The following is a 20,676-nucleotide window of genomic DNA, read 5'->3' as shown; positions in this document are numbered from 1 at the left end:
TCATGCCTCTGACTAGGACCAGGAAAACCAAAGTTCAAATTGCTATGAAGCTCACTGTAGACTTTATGCCAGTGATTTTCTTTTTAGCCTAACCTACCTCATAAATAGTTGTTTTCAGGATAAAATAAGTGTGGGGCAGGGAATAATAATATACCGTCATCCTAAGGAAGGTTGGGATAAAAATTGAAGATTTTAGTGTTTAAAATCATAGCACAAGCAACAGAATAAAATAAGAATATGCCTCAGCCATACGACTGGGTTGACCTAGCCACTTATTATAATCACAAAGCCTTGTAAGATGTGATTTAGAACCTTGACAATCTGACAAAATTTCAGAATCCACTATGCCCCTCACCAATTCCGCAGAATGGTCTGTCTCAGAAAGCAAGTGAAGTAATCCACATCAATTCATTTGAAAAGCCAGTATGAAGTAGTGAATGGAATGCTGGGATTTGGAGTAGGAGTATTCAAGTTAAAATCCTAGCTCAGCTATAAAGATTACGGTGTGGGCTTCAGTAAGCCATAAACCTGTCTCCGAAAATGTTGAATACAAAGTAGGAGAGGCCCCAGAAGTCCCTTGGGAGTGCATTATATGCACTGGAGAACAATAGACCATGTTTTCTACAGATTTTCTGCCACTAAAAAATAAACACCTGGAAACTTTTTAAAAATGTATAAGAAGAAGAAGAGTTTGGACTTGATACCCTGCCTTTCACTCCCCTTAAGGAGTCTCAAAGCAGCTAACAATCTCCTCAAAGCAGCTAACAATCTCCTTTCCCTTCCTCCCCCACAACAAACACTGTGAGGTGAGTGAGGCTGAGAGACTTTAGAGAAGTGTCACCCAGTTTAGTGGTTTACTTAGAACACTAAATCATATTTCAATCATATAAACATTTACAGTCTAATTGAAAAAGCACTTAACTTGGAAGTAATATTAAACTCTATAGGGTTTATGGGAATTAAGTATTGAGATTAAAGGCAACAATCCTTAATTGTGCATTAAGTACAGTATATTAACAGTGCTTCCTATATATTTCCACTCAGAAGTAAGTCCCACTGCATTTAGAGCTTACTTGTAGCTAAGTGTTGGACAATTCTATTAACTGCAATGGGGTCTTTGTGTAAGGTATTCTACAGAACATCAGGGAAGTAAAGTCTGTGGTAGGTAATGTAAGCTATACAAGCATTAGGCAAAAATAGGCATACTTGGAATGTTTTATATACATACAAGATGTGGTCTACATAGTAAGAGCAATGGTGCAATGATGAATTGTTAATTCTAGAAAGAAAGAGAAAAGACCAATGGACCAATTTTCTGAGTAATGAACTATCTTCCAATTCTGAGTTGGTGCTTTTTGTCCTGCATAAAATAAAATATGATAAACATTCTCATCCAAAATAGTATGATAAATATTGGAAGCCTTGTAGCAAGCTACTGTATGTTAATATGCAACTAAATCATACTCGGAGGAGACCCACTGAAATCAATGAACTATTCTGGCAGGTGTACTCAGAGTTATTTTGCTGGATATCAACCATAAGATTTCCCCCTCTGTTTGTTACATTGGTTGTTTCTTGATAATTTTCAGTTAACTTAAAATAATTAGGCCTTGTCTTCTGAAGACATTTCTCATATTATTTTTGCCCTCCATACTTGAACTATTTAAGATGCACAATTGCCTGATTCAGTAACTGCGTGCCTCACACACTTTGTGCTTTCCTGATGCTGCAGGAAAAGCCTTTTTCTGAGTTTTCCTCCATTTGTTACATTTCAAAGTTCAGTACAAGACACAAAAAACAAACACATATCTAAAATTTAATCTTTAAGACAAGGCTTGAGTCTTAGCCTGCTGTTCCATTCTCTCCACAGCATTCTTCAAGCATTCTTCATCTTTGAAGAAGTACACCCACAGTTTTCTTTCCATCTGTTGTAATTTATCATTCTCCAAAACCTTCTTCTTAGCCTTTATATCAGCAAGTAAATCCACAATAAGAAGATTCAGTTTATTCAACAGAAATTCCTGCTGGTGAAACTGCTCAGCCAGTTCCTAAATATGGGGACAAATACAATAAGAACAAGATCAGTTTATGTCTACTCTAAATACAGGTTGAAGTAGAAAACCACCACACTATCTTCTTGCAAATTTCAGCAGCTACTAGCCATACATTTTTAAACTTTGCTCCTTTAAAAAGCCCAAATTTATGACCTAGATTAGGGAGCTATGAATTTTGGCTCGGTTGTCACCAAGCTGTTAGTTGTGGTTGCCATAAACCCTTTACTCCTGAGCCCCTTAAGCCCATGTAGAAAACTCACAGGGGTCAGTTCTTGCAGGTTCCAATTAGTTTTCAAAAACAGAAAAACTGTGCAGGACTTGAGATGTTTTTGTCTTCTCGGAAGGCATCAACTCCTACAAAAAAATTAGCTTCTGGCTAGCTAGGTGGTCAGAGCCAAAACGCACATCCTGTGGGAAATGAAGGGGAAATGTGTGTGTGTCTTATGGGGCGAATGCAGGCTTCAGGAAGCTATCCGCAAGGCTCTCCAGGCTTCAGGAAGCAGTCCCACGGGCTCGCAAGGCTTGCAGGCAGCAGCCTGCAGCCCACAAGCTTGGGGTACAGCGGGGAGGCGCAGTGCCGCTACCCTGCTATTCTCCGACCTGGTCTGGAGGCTGGGGGGGGGGGGGAGAAGCAAGCTTGCTTCTCCCCATCGCCAGCCCCACAAGCTCGGGGGACAGCGGCTAGAGAGGCTGTCCCTGAAGGCAGAAGAGGGAGACGGAGCGCTCCGTCTCCCTCTTCTAGCTTGGGGATGGCTGCGCAAAGCCTCTGCAGGGCAGCGGAGTGTGCTGCCCCACAGAGGCTTAGGGAGGCTGTCCCTGAAGGCAGAAGAGGGAGATGGAGCGCTCTGTCTCCCTCTTCTAGCTTGTGCAAACCTGGGGGGGAAATAAAACAATTTTCCTTGATTTCCCCCCCAAAAAACTAGGTGCGTCCTATGGGCCGGTGCGTCCTATAGGGTGAAAAATACGGTAGTTTGGAACTTAAGAGAGGAGGTGGAAGGTGCTGGCCAGCTATCCTGCACTCCCTATTCCTACAGCCATGTGTCCAGTTCTAGCTTAGGGAGAGGGTATATACCAGAGCTCACTACCCAGAGCCTCAGCTGTTGGCAGTGAATATGGTGAAGCAGCAGAAAGGGCAGACCTGGGCTAGAGTGTTCATGCCAGTAATTATTCAGAACTTCAGGAGGATTCACTTCTGTCTACCTTGTTTGTGGAGGCCCACTGCAAATAGCATGCAGATTTCTTGGTATTCAATATGAAAATGATAAGATGATAAGTATTATCAAGCACACTATAAAACTACAATCAGAACTGATCCTAATCTAGTTACTCACCAGGTTACTAAGACAGACCCTTTCTCCTCCACAGTACATAGAATTGCGAAGTGAGCCTAGATCAGCATCCATCTTTGACAGAAGAATTTGTTCTTGGCTAGATGCTGCTAATTGATCAAATACCGACATTGTGTCTAGATGTAATTTTTCAGCCATCTGCTCAAGGCCTTCATATGTTCTGAACAACTGCTTTGAATTACTTCCTTCCAGAAGTTGACACAGCCTTGAAAACAAGAAATAAGATTTGCTGATGTACAAGGAAGCTTCCAAAAGCAGCCTGAATACATAATAAAGGGGGGGTCAATGCAATTATTTCAGTAAAACTCATTTATAGAAACTGATTGTTCATTTAAGTATGGCAGCACAATAGTAGCTTTTGTTTTCTCTCTGTAACTCTGTAAAAGAGTTGCAGAAAATAACAAAATTATGAGACCAGAGTTGGTCCAATTCTCTCATATACAGCCCATTACACAAGAAATAATTGTTGCAAGTTTGGCTATATTAGAGTTGCACACATTCTTAATTCATATGAGAAACCACATAAGTTATCCTAACCCCAAAATAAGTTAAATCCAATGATTTAAATAGGCTTCTGCATGATGATTCTGTATAGGTTCAGTTAGCATGACTTCCTAATTTGATAATCAGCTTAAATACAAGTATCCAGGCCTAAAACCTCAATTTGGTTCATAAATGCTTAAGCTTGGGAGAAGGCATGCCTCCATACATCTAAGGCTGGGAACATTTATGTGTAGAAAGAATTAAGATCATCAGCAAAGGCTAACCCAATACATTCAGATAACTATGCTGGCTCAGAGTGGTTATCTTTTTGAAAAACCCACTGATTTCAATGGAACTTACTTCCACATTTAGGATTAATTTTCCACAATAGACTTCAATTAATACATTCATAATTCTATCAATAATCAACTGCTTACCTCTGTGCAGTAGTATCTTTTGAATCAATAGTGTTTCTTGGTATTTTATGATGGGATATTGATGGCTCTGACATTGTTTCTAGTACCTGCCCCAAAATATTACTGCTCTGTTTCAGATCTTGTACTATATTTTCTAGGAGACGGCTATTATCCCTAAGTTTTCTCAACTCAATTTCATAAGCCAACTGAAGAAGTTCAAAGGATGCCTTCTGTTTGATCAACTGATTACAAATTTGATCTTGTCTTGATATGTAGTAGTCCTGTCGAGCAATCTGTAAATCAAAGTCACCCCTCACCACTGGCATATTCAATAGCTCTGCATCCCCCTTTACGAGCAAAGGTAGAGTTTCATTGTTTATTTGAGCCAAGTGCTTTTTGAGTTTTGAAATGTCGCTGTTCAGGCTAGAAATTCTGGTTTCAACATTTTCTTTTCCAGGAGTCTGCAAACAAACAAACAAACAGATCCTGTAAACTTCTACTGTCTCCTTTCTGTCACTAACAAGTTCCAAATTCAGATACTGAGCTTCTTTAATAAAGGAAGAACAAATTTTAATAAATAAAAGATTCAAAACGTTACTTTAGGAGTTAGACAGATACACAAACAGAATACTTCTCTAGAAAATAATACTAATAAGGCTCAATACCTCAATAATTTTATAGCCATTAACAATAAACCTGTAATGCCATTTTAAAAGGTAAAGGTAAAGGTACCCCTGCCCGTACGGGCCAGTCTTGACAGACTCTGAGGTTGTGCGCCCATCTCACTTAAGAGGCCAGGGGCCAGCGCTGTCCGGAGACACTTCCAGGTCACGTGGCCAGCGTGACATCGCTGCTCTGGCGAGCCAGAGCCGCACACGGAAACGCCGTTTACCTTCCCGCCGGTAAGCGGTCCCTATTTATCTACTTGCACCCGGAGGTGCTTTCGAACTGCTAGGTTGGCAGGCGCTGGGACCGAGCAGCGGGAGTGCACCCCGCCGCAGGGATTCGAACCGCCGACCTTTCGATCGGCAAGTCCTAGGCACTGAGGCTTTAACCTTTAGCGCCACCTGCGTCCCTCAATGCCATTTTAGTTAGTCTCATTAATTAAAAACTGATTAAAGATATATATAAAATCCAATTTAAGTTGTTTTTTAAAAAATAGCCTGGTGGTTAAAATTAAAATAGAATTTTAAAAAACTTAAAACCGATTCAACTTAAATAGCCTGGTGGTTAAAATTAAAATAGAATTTTAAAAAACTTAAAACCGATTCAACTTCACATTGACAGGGTAAAGTCCAATTGTCATGGCACTCACACACCAACCTCTGCTCATACAACTCCTTTCTTTCCAGGGAACAGGAGCAATGGCTTTGTTGGCTACACCCCATACTCTTTATACAGTATCTGTACAGTGACACAAAGACTGGTTGTGAAATAATAATCATCTTCAATACATACCTTCTTTAAAGAACAAATATTATCCTCCACCCACTGGAGACCCGATTTCATGCTTAGATTCTTAGCTTCTTGCTGAATCAGCTGATGCCGAGCACAAACATAAGCCATCTTCAACCTGGTTAGCTCTTGCCTATCCTCACATACATGATTGCTCTCATCAGAAGTAAAAGAATTCCTTATATCTACAAGCTGGAAATTTTCTTCATTAGAGCTTTCAACCAACTCAGATATACCTTGGAAAAATTGTTTTTTTGTATACAAAGTAAGGGCTGCTGTGCTTTGCTCTTCTTGACACAAGTATTTATCTAAGGCAAGCTGGGCTAAAAGGACAGGTGCAGGGTCCAATTCTTGTTGTCTGGATGCAACAGCAAAGAAAGAGGTCAACTTTCCCATTTTTTGAGTAAGAGACTGCAGCTCGTTGTTTATCTTTGTATTCATGGCATTGAGAATTCCCTGCGCCTCTTTCAGGGTTTTAGGTTTTTCCTCTCCTGTGTCTTTCAGCTTCAGGCACAGAAGGTTATTGGCTGAGGCCACTGTTTGAAGCTTGTTCCGACGACGGCTTTTTAGGTGTTTCCTTTTTTGAAGGGTCTGAAGCTCATCCTCTAATATTTTAAGGTTTTCTTCTTTGTCTTCATCACAACTGTTGGTTTTAATTTCAAGAGACTTACATGTCTTCAGAGCTTCATCTAGAGCATCCTCTTCTAATAGTGGGTTTGCTGATTTAAGGAGCAGATTAAATGACTGCAGCTCTTCTTCAGATAAGGTATGACTCTCATTCAGTGTTGTACAAAACCATTCTAGAAATGACTTATCTTCCAGTGTTTCAAACAGCCAGTCAAAGTCTTCTCCATTAAGAGAATCTGCCTTTGGATAGCCAATCCTCTTTAGAGTTTCAACAAACTTGGGACCACAGTCCATGATTTCAAGATCAGTCTTCAACCTTGGATATTTGTGGAGGCTTGTCAGTAGGCTTCAAAAATATCTGTAGCAAACGAAAGTATAGAGTGATAAACAGAAAATATACTTTTAAGTAAAGTTCTGCCAAAAAAAAGACAAACAGAACATACAGAAAATACAGTAAACTATACATGTTTTTTACTTGCTAGATAGAATATATATAATTTTGCATGTTGATTACAAACTAGCCAACCCATAGTTGCCTGTCAACACTATGCAGAAAAATACTGTAGTAATTGCTTAATGATAATCTCAACTGTCTTGTAGGGCTGGCAGTAAAAAATAATGCTTTGCTGCATTAGCTTCCAGGTTAAGACAGCAAGAAGGCCCGGTTGAGTCCACTGCCATCACACAATGGCAGCAGTCTGCACAATATTCAGCAGATCCTGCATGCTCGGCCCCTCCCTGCCCCAAATCACCCTGCTTTGGGGGATTCTGCTGGTTACTGCTGGTAGGAATGCTGCCAGAGAAATGTTGATGGAATGCTGTCTATCTCCTGTTTGGGTGGATGCACTGGGACATTCCTCACTCAGAGGTAAATACAGCAGAGTAGAAGAACTTCCTACTAAGGAAATTCCAGGGGGTAGCCGTATTAGACTTTTTCCTTTTTACCAACATATTTTATTGTGGCTGAAGCTTTTGTCAGACGCCACCAGATCAAGTATGGCACTGCCTAGTCGGCTCCTGGTGGCCTCAGAGGATTAACTTTTTCCGGATGTCAATTTCTCCAGAAGGTTGACTCCTGTTTCAACAAAGGCAGAATACTTACCTGTTTCAACAAAGGCAGAATACTTATCAGTTACATGTGTTTGACAGCACACCCCATCACATTCAATGGTGGATCTCGATTAGCACCACATCCATGCACATTTACTCCCAATGAAGTACAGTAAGCCCACAACTTACACTTTTAACTTGTACGTATTCAGCTTTACAAACTTGGTTAAAAAATAAATGGAAAGAGGGCAGGCGTCCAGCAAAAAAAAGAGAGAGAGAGAGAGACTTTGGCAATCCCACGCGCCATTGAACCCAATATGTGACAGTACAAGATGTTGGCTTTAGGTGTGAACCCCAGAACATAGCCCCCACATTAGTGGTGGGCTTACTGTATGCAAAACGAATGCAGCTCTGGACATGCTACTGCCACAACAGTGGTGCAGGCCTAGGCATGCACACCTACTCAGAAGGAAGCCCCACTTTGTTCAACGGGGCTAACTCCAAAGTAAGTGCAGTGGGTTGCAGTCTAGCAACGCAATCCTGTGCATGACTGTAAGTCTCTCAGGCTCCAAGGGGACTTGGCCTCTGAAGTGTGTCTAGGATTGCAGCTTTAAGGATGCAACTCTGTACATATCCTCTCAAAAGTAACCCACCACTGGGTTCAGTGGCAGCTTATGCGTGCACGGAACTGCAGCCTAAATCTGTCTAGTCTTTAAGGTGCGTTGAGGCTCGTTTCCCTGTTGGATTGCATCCAACTAAGTTACACTCGGAGCAGATCCACTGAAATCAATGAACCCAAGTTATCATGGATCAATGGATCTACTCTGCATTGAACTGCCCTTTGTTTTTTGTTTTGCGCAAAAGAACCAAGACAGCTGGTGGCTCCTTCGCCCGCCAGCCCAACCCCCTCTGCTTGACTTACTTCCGAGTAAAGCTTGCAGAAGATCGGCCTCCCGATAAAGGGATTCCAGCTGCCGCGACGGTTTAGCGGCCGCCACTGGAGGAGGATTCAAACCTCCGCCTTCTCGCGGCGGCTGGCATACTTCAGAGTCTCGCGAGAGCAGCTCAACCCTTCCGGGTGGCGAAAGCGCGCGTCACTCAGCCTGCCGCTTCTTCCGTTCCGGAGACAGGGAGTTCCTGTATCGGTCTTTTACCTCCCGTGGGATTTGACTGATGGTTGGGCCTCTTCGGCGCGGCGAATTGCCGCCACTCCGATGTGTACGCATGCGCGGCTGGCAATTTCTAGTGAAGCAGCCTCTTGCGAACTACGTTTCCCAGCATGCCAAGGACACGCAGACACGACGCGGCTGGGGTTTTCCCGGGCCACTATTATACGAATTACGTAGACTGAAGGATGAGGAGCGCGTGCCTGTTTCTGCAATAGCTGGGTATACTGGGCTCATCAATGTAAAACTGAAGCCGCCCCCTTGTCATTTGCATAAATAGAAAGAACTTGCGCAACTAAGGAAATCCCACAGGAGAAATTACCGGGAACTGTGGCCCCGTGATCCCAAGGATGCAAATATCGAGTTTCCCCCCAATAAAGCGATGGGATTTGGATATATTGTGTATGCTTTATTTATAAACTTAAAGCGCTATAGCGACACTCCCATTGCCTGGAAATGGGATGTTCCTTTTACTTGTCTGGCATTTCTCTTTCCCACCTGCAGCGCAAAAGTAAATAAAAATTTTAAAAATGCCTAGATCAGCTTTCATAAAGGTAGCCGTGTTAGCCTGTGGCTTCTGGAACCTGAAACTACAGATACAAACGTTGGACGGCAACTCGCATCATTCCTGATCATTGAGAGTTCAGCAACATGTGGAGGGCTACAGATTGTTGTGATTGTTGTTGTTTAGTCGTTTAGTCGTGTCCGACTCTTCGTGACCCCAGATCACCCTGCCTCAAAGACTTAAAACCAATCTTTTTACGGTGCCTCTTTGTTATTGTCCAATCAGAGGGGAACTACAGGGGGCGCTACTTCAGTCTTTCTCTCCCCTCCCTCTCTCTATGGTTTTCCGTGCGCGTCCACTTCGGAGACCGGAAGCCGGGGTCTGTGACCGAAAGGAAGTGGTTTGGGGCGGAGAGGGGGGGCGGTTGTCCCGGCTGGAACCGTGAGGGGCCTGAGAAGCTACTCGGCGAATATCTTTCGGGCGCTGGCAGGGCAGAGGTGAGCGGGGACGGGGGAGCGCCCGCGGGTGGGGCCGACCGGCAAACCCCTTCCTTCCCTTTCCGCGTGTTGTGACTGCAGTCGGGGACCCTTTTCCTCCCGTCCTGTTGACTTTGGGAAGAGGCCGGGTGAAAAGCAGATCCCGTCGCGACCGAGGCGCCGCTGAGCCTGAGGGAACCGAACGCGTTCGCCGGGCGGCGCTTCTCTATCCTCTCAACTGCCCTGCTGCGCAGAGCTGCGCCGTCCTCGCCTCACTTCGTCCTCTCCCTTTTCTCCACCCCGACTCGCCCCCCGAAAACTCTTCCGTTTGCCTCAGACTCTTCCCCCGCCACCGCCGCCCCATATACGAAACAGACGGCCCACTTCTGTCGAAAGAGCCCAGGGCCACCTCAGTCCCACCGCCTTGAGGAGGAACCCAAAGTTACATCCACATCACAGTCTCCATGCGGCCTGCGATTTTTTCATTCCACGCGTCTGGATTTTCCTCTCACTGTCGCGCTTCTTTTTCCTCATTTTAAACCCGAGTGTACCCAGATTTCAGTGTTGCTAGGCTTCTAGCCCTTCTTTTCCTAAAACCGGCGGGTAGGGGGATCTTCACGTCCCAAGTCTCGGATAGCAGTCTTTCAGTGTATAGTTTAGGCATGGAGTGAGTGACCTGAAATCAGCCTTTATTTATGCAGTGAACCCCCCTGTTTTTTAGCCTCGGTTCCCAAGTGGCTCTTGCTGGTATTTTAAAACAGCTTATGCCACAAAATAACCTGAATTAAAATACAGAACTTGAGTTATTTCCACCCCGCCTAGCAAAACAAAGCAGTTTTTTCTTGTTGCTTTAAAAATCGGTTAATGGAGGGACCAGGTGAATAGGCGGAGAAACAGAGTTTATTGACCAATGTGTAACCACTAGAAAGGACCGGTGTCTGATATCCATCTTTATCGTTCAAGGTGGGGATATCAAGAGCCAGGTCCATGGCCTAGTAAATGAGAGGAGCTCACTTCATGACTTTAACTGTTCTGGTTCAAAGCTCTTCTGATGTAGCACCTGCTGCATGTACTCTAAAGGTCACAATATAAGTAGATCTTAATAATTTTCTTTCAGAAATTCCAGAACTTCCTCTTTTCATATGATTAATCTTAATGGTGTTTGTGTATTAGTGGGCATAATTTTCATTGCATTGCCATAAAAATAATGAATCACACAATTAGCCATATTCCAGTTCATTGTTTGTGGGTGAATTAATCTGCAAATCAAAACAAAACTTCTTTCAGATGCGCTTGAGAATACATTGAATTAAAATTATTATTTTTTGTACCAGGTAGTGGGGACAGTTTTTACAGGAGACATACATATAGGAGCAGTCCTATACACAATAAACTGGTGAATGGTAAACCCAGCTTAAATTAAACCTGCATAAATTACACCAGATCCAATATTCATTCAGAAACGGCTACTGCTGGCTGAGCTGGCCTAAGCCTGACAGAAGGAGAATAAGCCTTTAAAATATTGCTTGAGGTAAAGTTCCCATTTTGCTAGCTTAACTTACAATGGGTTGTCAGGTCACATGAATAAGCCCAAATCCTCCCTCTCTGGTCCTCCCCCCACCACACCCCTGGAATACCCCATTCTCAGGGCTTATGCTATTTTAAGATCTGCAAGGGAAGCTCAGTTGCTGGGTTCCAGCTGGGAAGTGGAGATATGCCAGTGTAGCTCTGAATGACCCAAGGATGGGGGAGTTAAGGTGGCATAGCCTTACTGTCCTAGCAACCTCCAGGGTCAGTCGGAGATCTGCCTGATCATAATGCCACTCATCCTTGCAGATCTTGCTATGGGGTAGGATTGTTCCCATAATCTTCAGTGGCCCAAATATTATTTTTCAGTTACAAATTTGATCAAATTCCAGTTCTTATTTAGTTTGTTTCTAAATTTCATTTCAGTTGATATTCATTATAGCATGTAGACAGAATATTAATTAGTCTGCTTGTATGCTGATTATTCAAAGAGACCTTCATGTGCTTCCCTGCCCCATGATAAATTCAGCAGAGCTACTCTTAGAAAATCTGCTGCCTAAGTGTTAAATAGCTGTTGGTATCCAGCAACCTTTTGAACAACTACAATATAAAGCTTGTACCAGCAGATCTGCTTGCAGTGCATTTGTTGGGTGGGGAATTGGTAGGCTGAATACAAGAACGTTAGCAGATACAGAGTGTGGGAAAGTAGCAGATAACAGATTCTTATATCTAGAAAACTATGCAAAAAGCTTGGTGGATGTTATGCTACTTACAACATACAGATGGTTTATATTCTAAAGGTCAAAACTCCTCTTTCTGTTGTCTTTTATCACTGTCAACAAAATTAAAAAAGGCATTGTCTTATATCTTTGATGCTCTTCCATAAAATAGTTGGCAGAACAATTAAATATCTTTTTAGAAATGTGGTAATGGGACCTTTTATAGAGCTGTGATTAATCATGGGGCACACCTAATCTTTTATAAAGTAGACAGGAAACAAAAGGGGCTTCTCATAAGTTTTTGGAATGACATGATATAGCAACCATTAATTACATCATCCGTGAAAACTTGCAGGCTTGTGCTGGTTGTAAATAACATTCCCTCTTCTGCTCTGTTATTTCTTCCCCAGCACTTGCATAAGTTGTCAGATATTATTCCTTTGCAATAATGGAAAGTTTTTTTTGTTTTTTCAAAACATGGGTGTAACCAAGTATGGTGTTGATCACTGGTGGGAGTGAAATCTGCAGTAGCCATTATGTTAGCTAAGAACTCCATTGAGACTGGGAAGAGACATTACAGGAGTGGCATGACTAGGCAGGAAAGTGGCCAAGACCCAAAGTTTCATTAATGTAGAAGGGTAGGTCATTCAGTTTTAAGTGTTTTTTTGATAGTGGTGTGTTCTCCCTTTGGCTGATTTGTGATATGAGATGGTAGTGAAACAGTTTTGTGTGTTTGTGTTGCATTTTTCTTCCCTGCACCCCCAATGCTGGGGGATCATCCATAATTTTTTTTTGGGGGGGAGGGGAAGTTCCACTGTGTGAGCCAAAGTCCACTTGTGCAACAGTGAATTTTGTTGTTTTGATTAACTTGTATTCTTAAATAGTGAAGGAAGTGACTATAAAGGTGATTCCAGTCCCTATCTGTGCCCATTGTGATTGTCCCTTCTTTCATTGTTTCTTCCCTTGCACCCTGAAAAAGTGCTTACCGGCTCATAGGAAGTATAACTTGTCTCAATGAAATAATGTTTATTGCTACTTCTCAGCAAAAATAAACCCCAAAGCACCTAAATAATATAATTTAATAAACCATTCAAAATGAAAACACATTTTACTGTTTGTTTGTTTGTTTGTTTGTTATAGTACTAAATTTGTATTATGAAAAAGTCCATCTGTCTATAGAAGCTAGGTAGAATAAAAGGCATCCACCTACCTACAAAAGCAAAGGATAAATCAGTCCTGTTGGACAATAGAAAACTTTTAATTACATATCATTTGTGGAAGTTTTCAGTATTTAATGTTGTATTATGTTTTTACTATTTTTGCTGGGAGCCTCCCAGAGTGACTGGGGCAACCCAATCAGATGGGTAGTATATACATATGCATGCACACTTCTTATTATTATTATTATTATTATTATTATTATTATTATTATATTTGGAACTGGATCTCCCCAATGAACTTAAGGAAGCGGTTATTTCTGGGAGGGCCAATATTTTGAGTTGAGCCTGGCAACTTGTATCCAGTGAAGACCCTTATATGCTCTCTTGGCTTTCCGTGGCCAATATCTGGGTAGCCTTATTCTGGGCCACTGGAAATTTCCTAACTCTTTTCAAGCAAAGCTCCACATAAATCATATCACAGTAATCTAGTCGTGAAGTTAAAAAGGTATGTATGAATAATTCAGATAACTTACCTCTTTTGGGGTGAGAATCTGGTTCAAGCAGGACCTGAGGAAAAAGTACCGTAGTTCCAATAAACAAAAAAAAATACTTTGGTAGAAAGCCATTGTTAGGCATGTATTCAGACATTGCCCCAAAGTTAACCTATCTAATTGGATCTGAGATCTGAATTGGAGTCTTGTGGCCAAAAAACACCCAGATGAGATTATGAAGTTATTCCTGGAAATTGTCATGGGATTGGTTAGTCAATAAGAAGTTTTGGGTGACCTTGATCTCATACTGGTTGGTACTGATTAATGAAAACACTGGTCTACATGTGATGTGGTAATGTGGCACAGTAAACATAGCTGAGTCATGTTTTTATTTAACTTTAATATCAGCTATAGAAAGGACTGCCGTTTATGACCTTTTACATTGCCACCAATCCACGTATTTTGCTTTTAGCAATGAACTTAAATGTATATGTACTTTTCTGTTTGTTTTCAGATATTATTGCAAAGGCTCTAGGAGCAAAGAACCAACCATCTGATAAGAAGAGATGGGTAAGTGTACTGTGAAAAATATCTTTGGCAACAGCCTTTGCTTTGTAAGCATATCATAAATGCCTAGTTTTATTTTCTCCATGTTTTGGTAAAATGTTTAATGACATCTTGAAAGCAACAATACAGGATAGCTCAGTGGGTAGATGAGACTCTTAATCTCAGTGTTGTGGGTTCAAGACCCATACTGAGCAAGGAGATTCCTGCATTGCAGGAGGTTGGACTAGATAACCCTTGTGGTCCCTTCAAACTCTACAATTCTGTAATTGCTTGTGGTGCTTTTGTACATAACTCTTTTTTCTGGAATACCTCTTAGCACAGATCAGACCGAGATCTGCTTAGTGTTTGCAAAGTGGCTGCCTTATGTCCCTACAAACCAAGCCCAGGAAGTTCTACAGTATACTTGATAACTGGCTGGAATGAATGGGGCATATGGGGGCAAGGGAAGAAACAGAACAAGGCTGCAATCCTATAATCCCTTGGAATAAATGGCATTGCACTCATTAGGACTTAGTTATAAGTAGACCTGTCCTGCATTGTGCTGTAAAGCTTATTTCTACTTGTTTAATGCATGAAATTGTATATGTATTTAATGCCTAGCTTCTATCAAGGAAGAGTTCCAAATGACATGTACTATACCAAAGAACAAAAGCCATTTGGTTGAAATAATGCACCAGCCACCTGCAACTGCTTTCTGTTAGTTTCTATCAACAATGCTGAGATGAAGGAAATATTTCTCTTGTTTCTAGGTGACGTTGCAAATTTTGCGTTTTCATATTGATATAATAGGAAGTTAACAGAGTTTAAACATCAATGAGAAAAAAACTTCAGTAGTTTCAAGGATTTCAGATTAGTAGATCAGCACCCATCCAATGTGAAAAGGTGCTGAGCAACTAAGGAGATAAAAGCTAGAAGAAGAGCCCTGCTGGATCAGAAGAAAGACATAGTTAGTCTAGCATCCTGTTTCCCACAGTGACCAGCCAGATGTCTGTGGCAGTGGTAGGTAGCCTCTGGCCAGCCACATCCTTGTCTAGCCAACTAGGCCTGTTCCAGCAGATCCCACTCACTTCCTGGTCATCCCATGCCATTTTATGGAGCTTGAACATAAGGCCTTAAATTGCAGGCAGAGCTGTCTCTTTTGTCCAATCTCAGTGCTAAGATTGGAGATAAGCCCTCTGCCTGCTCTTTCAGAGTAAAAGGCAGCATTTCCATTAACCCCAGCACCAAAGTGGGGGTGGAGAAAAATACTCCCTTCTACTTTTATCTCTGAGCTTAGCACCATGGTGCTTCGTGCCAAGATCAGATGATTAAACCCCTCTGCCGACTCTTTAGAGATCTTCCAGCGCTGGAGTGAAGAAGCCTGGAAATGCTGAAAATGTATTTATGTGTGCCTGCATGTCTGGTGTATGAATGTGTTTGTCTGCATGTATGTATGTGTGGGAAAGAAAGGAAGAGTGCTGTGTACATGCATGACTGTTGCATATGTGTTTCTGATAATGGAAGAATAGAAGTACATGCATTTTTCTTTGGGGTGTTTATTTTTTCCACATTGCCAACTCAGACCCCAAGTTAGGATTTTTTGCCCCAAAGTCTACCACTTTACACCTAGTTGCATTGAATCACATTGACCTGGAAAAGGCTATAGCTTAGCGGCACTGCACTTTCTTTGCATGCAGAAGGTATTAGATTCAATCCCTGGTATCTCCAGGTAGGACTGGAAAAGCCTGTTGTCTGAAATCATAGAGAGCTGCTGCCAGTATGTGTCGATACTGAGCTAGATGCACCAATGGTCTTGCTTGGTATACTGTAGCTTCCTATATTTCTTCCATCCACTTCACTGATCACTCCTAACTCCAGGTCATTCATGAACAAGTTAAGTATCCCAACATAGATCCTTGCAGACACGTCTTGCATCCCTTCATTGTGAGAACTGTCTGTGAATTCCAACTCATTGCTTCCTGTTTTTTAACCAGGTGCTGATTGCACAAGAAGATCTTTCCTCTTGTCTCACTACTACTAAGTTTGCTCAGGAGTCTTTGGTCAAAAAGTTATTGGAGCACTTTGACTGTGTTAGTGTTTCTAGTGTTCTTGCATTTCTTAATTTACTGTTCTTAATTTAACATATAATTAAACATTAAAATGAAATTTAATATTTTCTCATTTATTTATTCCTACGCTTTCTAACATACATTAATTGAAGTAAAATAATAATTGTGTATTATAGATGGAGAAGAGAAGACATATGGGGGCTGTGAAGGCCCTGATGCTATGTATGTGAAATTGATATCCTCGGATGGCCATGAGTTCATAGTTAAAAGAGAGCATGCACTCACATCGGGAACAATAAAAGCTATGTTGAGTGGACCAGGTAGGTTCAATAAAGTGTAGCTTACCCCAAAAAGGCATGTATTTGGATTTCATTGTGGTTTTCTGTTGCTTGTGATGTGGGCACTAGAATAAACCAATTTTTCAGCTTCTTAATTAAAGAAGCTCACTTTTCTTCTTTTTATTTCTATGCCTGTCAAAGGTAATGTGGCCAACAACTTCATGTACATGAAACAATAAACATATTTTGTAATCTAAGCCTTTATCTATACCGACCACTTGAAACACCCTTGTACACCACTGTGCTTGAGTACCAAAGACTAGTATCTTTTTTCTTTTTCTTTTTTCCCCAATTCATAAAGAAGAGTGTATTTTATTTCAGACTTAAAACAAAACTATTACGGCATTCCAAACAGTGTTCCTCTTTACTTTCTTATTCTTATGTTCCTCTCTCTATCTCTGCTACCACCCCACACTCAAGGACCAAGTGCCCTAACTGTCTCTCTATTACCAACTGCCTTTCCCAACCAGCCAACCCACTCAAACCAACCAACTACCCACCCACAACTCCAAACGAATTAATTCCCAGAACTCCTCTCAGAACTCCTTTACTTGTTTATGTATGTATGTATATAGATAGATATAAAAAAAACCCAAAACCACATACAAAACTGTTTGATCAGGAGTGTAACTTTAAGAAGTTAACCCTCCTGAATCGAAACTTCTTAAGGGGGGAGATATGTGACGTTACCATATATGAGAGAGTGCTGGAGGGGAAATAGTTAAATAAGTTGCACTGACAGGACCCAGGGGGGTGGAGTCAGTGGGTCTATAAAGGCTAGTATCTTTTTTCAGCTAAGATTTGAGTTTGTTTTCCTTATATAATTCCTCTTTGCTTCTTTAAGTGGGTGATAAACCCAAGAGGTCTATAATAGTAGATTTGATCAATGACATATTTTGTAGAAAGAACAATAGACTCTGAATAATTCATTCGTTCTTGTTATTATGAATAACAATTATTTATATAACAATGTACATGGTACTTTGCAGAGAATGAGAGGCATGAACTTTCTAGATATCAGTGAAAAGGGAAATGACAGGAAATCTCAACTTTTCATTAAAAAATAGACATAGTGGCTAACAATAAAATCCAGTTCATAATAATAGATAAGCTGCATCCCAAAAAAACATTGCCTCCCAAATTAGGCTTAATTACAATTGTATATGGGGACTAGTAAATTGTGCCAAAGTCTTCACAGAGAAAGTAAAGGAAGTATGAAGGAAACATGAGAGGTAGCTTCATGGAGATGTTTTGGGAAACTGTTCCAGACATAAGATAAGGTGAAATCATTTGATAGAATATGTCACAGGCAAGGATGTGTTGAGATACAACACTAGAGACATACATATTAAAACCATACTTATTGTCAAATTTTAGAATTATTTTTAAGTACTTATATGATGGCTTCCTTAAATTAACTGGCACATATGGATATATTATGTCACCTTTTTAATTTGATCTGGACTTCTAATATAAAGTTCTAAGAGGAAAAGCCAAAATAGATTAACATTTGCAATGCTCAATCCATGTATTTTTCTATAAGCCCTGTGGTTTGAGAAAACTGTTGGTCAACAGGCCAAACTTGACCTGCCAGGGGTTCAAATTTGCTCTGTGAGGGTGTTTTCCCCAAACTGGTTTAGCTTAGCATTTTATCCAAACCCAGGCTTGTGGTTTGTCGCTTTTCAGAACAAACCTTGGCTACAGCTCATGGTTTGTTTGTTTGTTTGTTTGTTTGTTTGAATGTAATGCTAAGCCAAACCATTGCTTAGCTCTGGATGGTGTGGGGAGGAGTGAAGCAGCCAAAATTTATCCACCAAGTACCCTCATTCTCTCATTCTTGCTTAGCGTTATGTCATCATCATTTTATTTGTATGCCACTTTTCCATAGTTAAAACCATGCTCAAGGCGGTTTACAACATAAAAAGATTTACATAATCACAAACATAACAAAACTAGTTATAAATACAAAACTAGTCATAAATAAATAAAAAACATCAAAAAGTACAGAACCAAACTGAAGCAGGGTCACTGATGTGGAAATTAAATATCAATTCTCAAAATGGAATAAGTAGAATCCATGACAGCCAACCTTCTCCTTAACCAACTTACTGCTTTCTTTTGGCGTAGTCATCTGATAATTTTTAGATTGTATGTAAACAATGGCCGGGCTCCAAAGAACTAATTTAAGTGTACTTAACGGTTCTCATTCACCTGAAGTGTGTGACTAGTTCATTTTTCTTTGAACAGCATTTATTTGTCATGTAGAAAACTCCTGTTAGAACTCCCCTGAGTTTTCAGAAGCTACTTTTTCTGTGACATGTTCATGTATGTGGGGTGGAGTTGGGTAAGAGGTTACCATTCAAGAAAAAAGAAGTCCAGAATCCATTTGAGTGCCCCAAACTAACTGTCATTCTTTGTACTAGTGCTGAAAAGGGCACTGCCTGGTTAATTTGTTTTTACAGCTTCTGTTGTGTTCAAGATTTCACTCTGATCAGCCCACTAGTACCTTCTCACGTGAAAACTTTCACAAGAGCTGGTTTTGTAGGATAAATATTGTTAAAATATTCTTCTAAAGAAAATATTCATAAAATAAAAATATTGTTTCTTTAGCTGGTCAAAATTGAAGTAATTTTAAAGCATAAAGGAGATACAGCATTCTTAAAATGCTCAGGTTCAACTGGCCAAGAACTCTACCAAATCATACACAACGTTTTGTTGAAATGTTTACTTGCAGAAAGATTTGTGTGCTCATTTGTCTTTTTTATGTACACAGGACAATTTGCCGAAAATGAAACAAATGAAGTGAATTTCAGAGAGATTCCTTCCCACGTCCTATCCAAAGTATGCATGTATTTCACCTATAAGGTTCGCTATACTAACAGCTCTACAGAGATCCCTGAATTTCCAATTGCACCTGAAATTGCACTGGAACTGCTGATGGCCGCAAACTTCTTAGATTGTTAAAGTAAATTATAATAAAACTGTAAACCTTTTTTTCTCCCAATATTTAATGCACGTATTTCAGTTAGTAACTTTTTCATATGGCATGTTCTGTATGTTTGGTTGAGAAGTGTAATGGTCACTGCAGAGGCTATTGCTCACAGTGATTTTGCATAGGAATCATTCGTGATCTGATTTTGTTTTGCTGCTTACATAAGTAACGGACTTCTTACCAACTGACAAATAAACATGCTAATTTAGTGGACGACTTTGCCTTATCCTTTTTGTGATGACAGAACTCGATTTTTCACGATCTTAACCCACTGAAATTAGAGAAGTGCTTTCTGAGAGCAGATCCCAGCTAAGGCTCCAATTCTATATCAACTTAGAGTATGCCCCATTGAGTACAATTGGACTTACTTCTGACCAGGTTGCATTGCAGATTTTTTTATTATTTTTTTTAGGTTTCTTTTTTGCTTTGTCTCTTATGTTATCTAAATTTTCACAGTGTTCTGATTAAATTGATTGCTCTCTGATGATAGTTCTTGCAATCATTATACAGTGGTACTTCTGGTTATGAACTTAATTTGTTCCGGAGGTCCGTTCTTAACCTGAGGTACCGCTTTAGCTAATGAGGCCTCCTGCTGCCACCTCACGACCGGCGCACAATTTCTGTTCTCATCCTGAAGTAAAGTTCTTAACCTGAGGTACTGCTTCCGGGTTAGCAGAGTCTGTAACCCGAAGTGTTTGTAACCCGAGGTACCACTATATAGTTATGCTTGTAGCAGGTGTTAATTGTGATGTTCTTGTGTTTTCATTTTCCTTGATTTTTTTCTTCTAATGTTGGTAATAATACCTATTACATTCATATAGTAGTCTGTTGTGGCTTTTTTCACTGTTGTAAGTCATGTTTACTCCCAGTATGTTTTTAAATGCATTTGCTGATGCTGTAAAATGATGATTTACTACTGCAGTGTCAAATGGGAAAAATGGGAAACTCTAATTCCATAACAGAAATTGTATTTCTTAATTAATTCGACTTCGGGTTCAACTAGATCCTCAGCAGTTACTTCTTAGTAATTGTGGTTAATAATTAACCACAGCATTGGACAGCATAAATGCAAGTTTGTCTTAAATAGCAAGTTATATCCTCCTCTCTAGAAAAATGTTAGGTCAGTCGGTTGATAGATGGAGCAAGTGCTCTTCGTCAGACAGTGCCTTTGTTCTGAAATACTGATACTTTCCAAAATATATATTTATTTCAAAAGATAATATAGTGGTTAAACACAGTCGTCTCTAAGTGGT

General features: G+C 40.6%; 2 protein-coding genes across 3 annotated transcripts; one reads left to right on the top strand and one right to left on the bottom strand.

Annotated features, from left to right (window-relative positions):
* Positions 1-1,795: 1,795 nt before the first annotated feature.
* HAUS3 (HAUS augmin like complex subunit 3) lies at positions 1,796-13,914 on the bottom strand. Of its 2 annotated transcripts, none has more exons than XM_079983119.1 (5): positions 13,521-13,914; positions 5,761-6,742; positions 4,324-4,763; positions 3,386-3,608; positions 1,796-2,048 (listed from the first exon to the last, which is right to left on the bottom strand). In XM_079983119.1, the coding sequence occupies exons 2-5, from the start codon at positions 6,676-6,678 to the stop codon at positions 1,824-1,826; spliced, it is 1,806 nt and encodes a 601-aa protein (XP_079839245.1). In that variant the 5' UTR covers positions 6,679-6,742; positions 13,521-13,914; the 3' UTR covers positions 1,796-1,823. The 2 variants fall into 2 exon arrangements, with proteins under 2 accessions (XP_079839245.1, XP_079839244.1); XM_079983118.1 differs by lacking the exon at positions 13,521-13,914 and adding an exon at positions 8,357-8,796.
* On the top strand, positions 9,444-19,636 carry ELOC (elongin C). Its single transcript, XM_079983243.1, has 4 exons — positions 9,444-9,602; positions 13,993-14,048; positions 16,270-16,413; positions 19,205-19,636. The coding sequence occupies exons 2-4, from the start codon at positions 14,045-14,047 to the stop codon at positions 19,393-19,395; spliced, it is 339 nt and encodes a 112-aa protein (XP_079839369.1). The 5' UTR covers positions 9,444-9,602; positions 13,993-14,044; the 3' UTR covers positions 19,396-19,636.
* The last annotated feature ends 1,040 nt before the right edge of the window (positions 19,637-20,676 follow it).

Source organism: Podarcis cretensis (assembly GCF_951804945.1).
Source record: "Podarcis cretensis genome assembly, chromosome: 7".
NCBI classification, from domain to species: Eukaryota; Metazoa; Chordata; class Lepidosauria; order Squamata; family Lacertidae; genus Podarcis; species Podarcis cretensis.
This window is presented reverse-complemented; position numbering and strand designations above follow the sequence as displayed.

Bases quoted from the DNA above. Each gene is read 5' to 3' on its own strand.
- HAUS3 (XM_079983119.1), bottom strand. From the start codon at position 6,678: ATGGACTGTGGTCCCAAGTTTGTTGAAACTCTAAAGAGGATTGGCTAT. The intron at 4,764-5,760 runs GTATGTATTGAA...GTTTGTTTGCAG, and splicing joins ATATTTGTTCTTTAAAGAAG to ACTCCTGGAAAAGAAAATGT. The intron at 3,609-4,323 runs GTAAGCAGTTGA...CTTGTTTTCAAG, and splicing joins AAAGATACTACTGCACAGAG to GCTGTGTCAACTTCTGGAAG.
- ELOC (XM_079983243.1), top strand. The intron at 16,414-19,204 runs GTAGGTTCAATA...TTATGTACACAG, and splicing joins AGCTATGTTGAGTGGACCAG to GACAATTTGCCGAAAATGAA.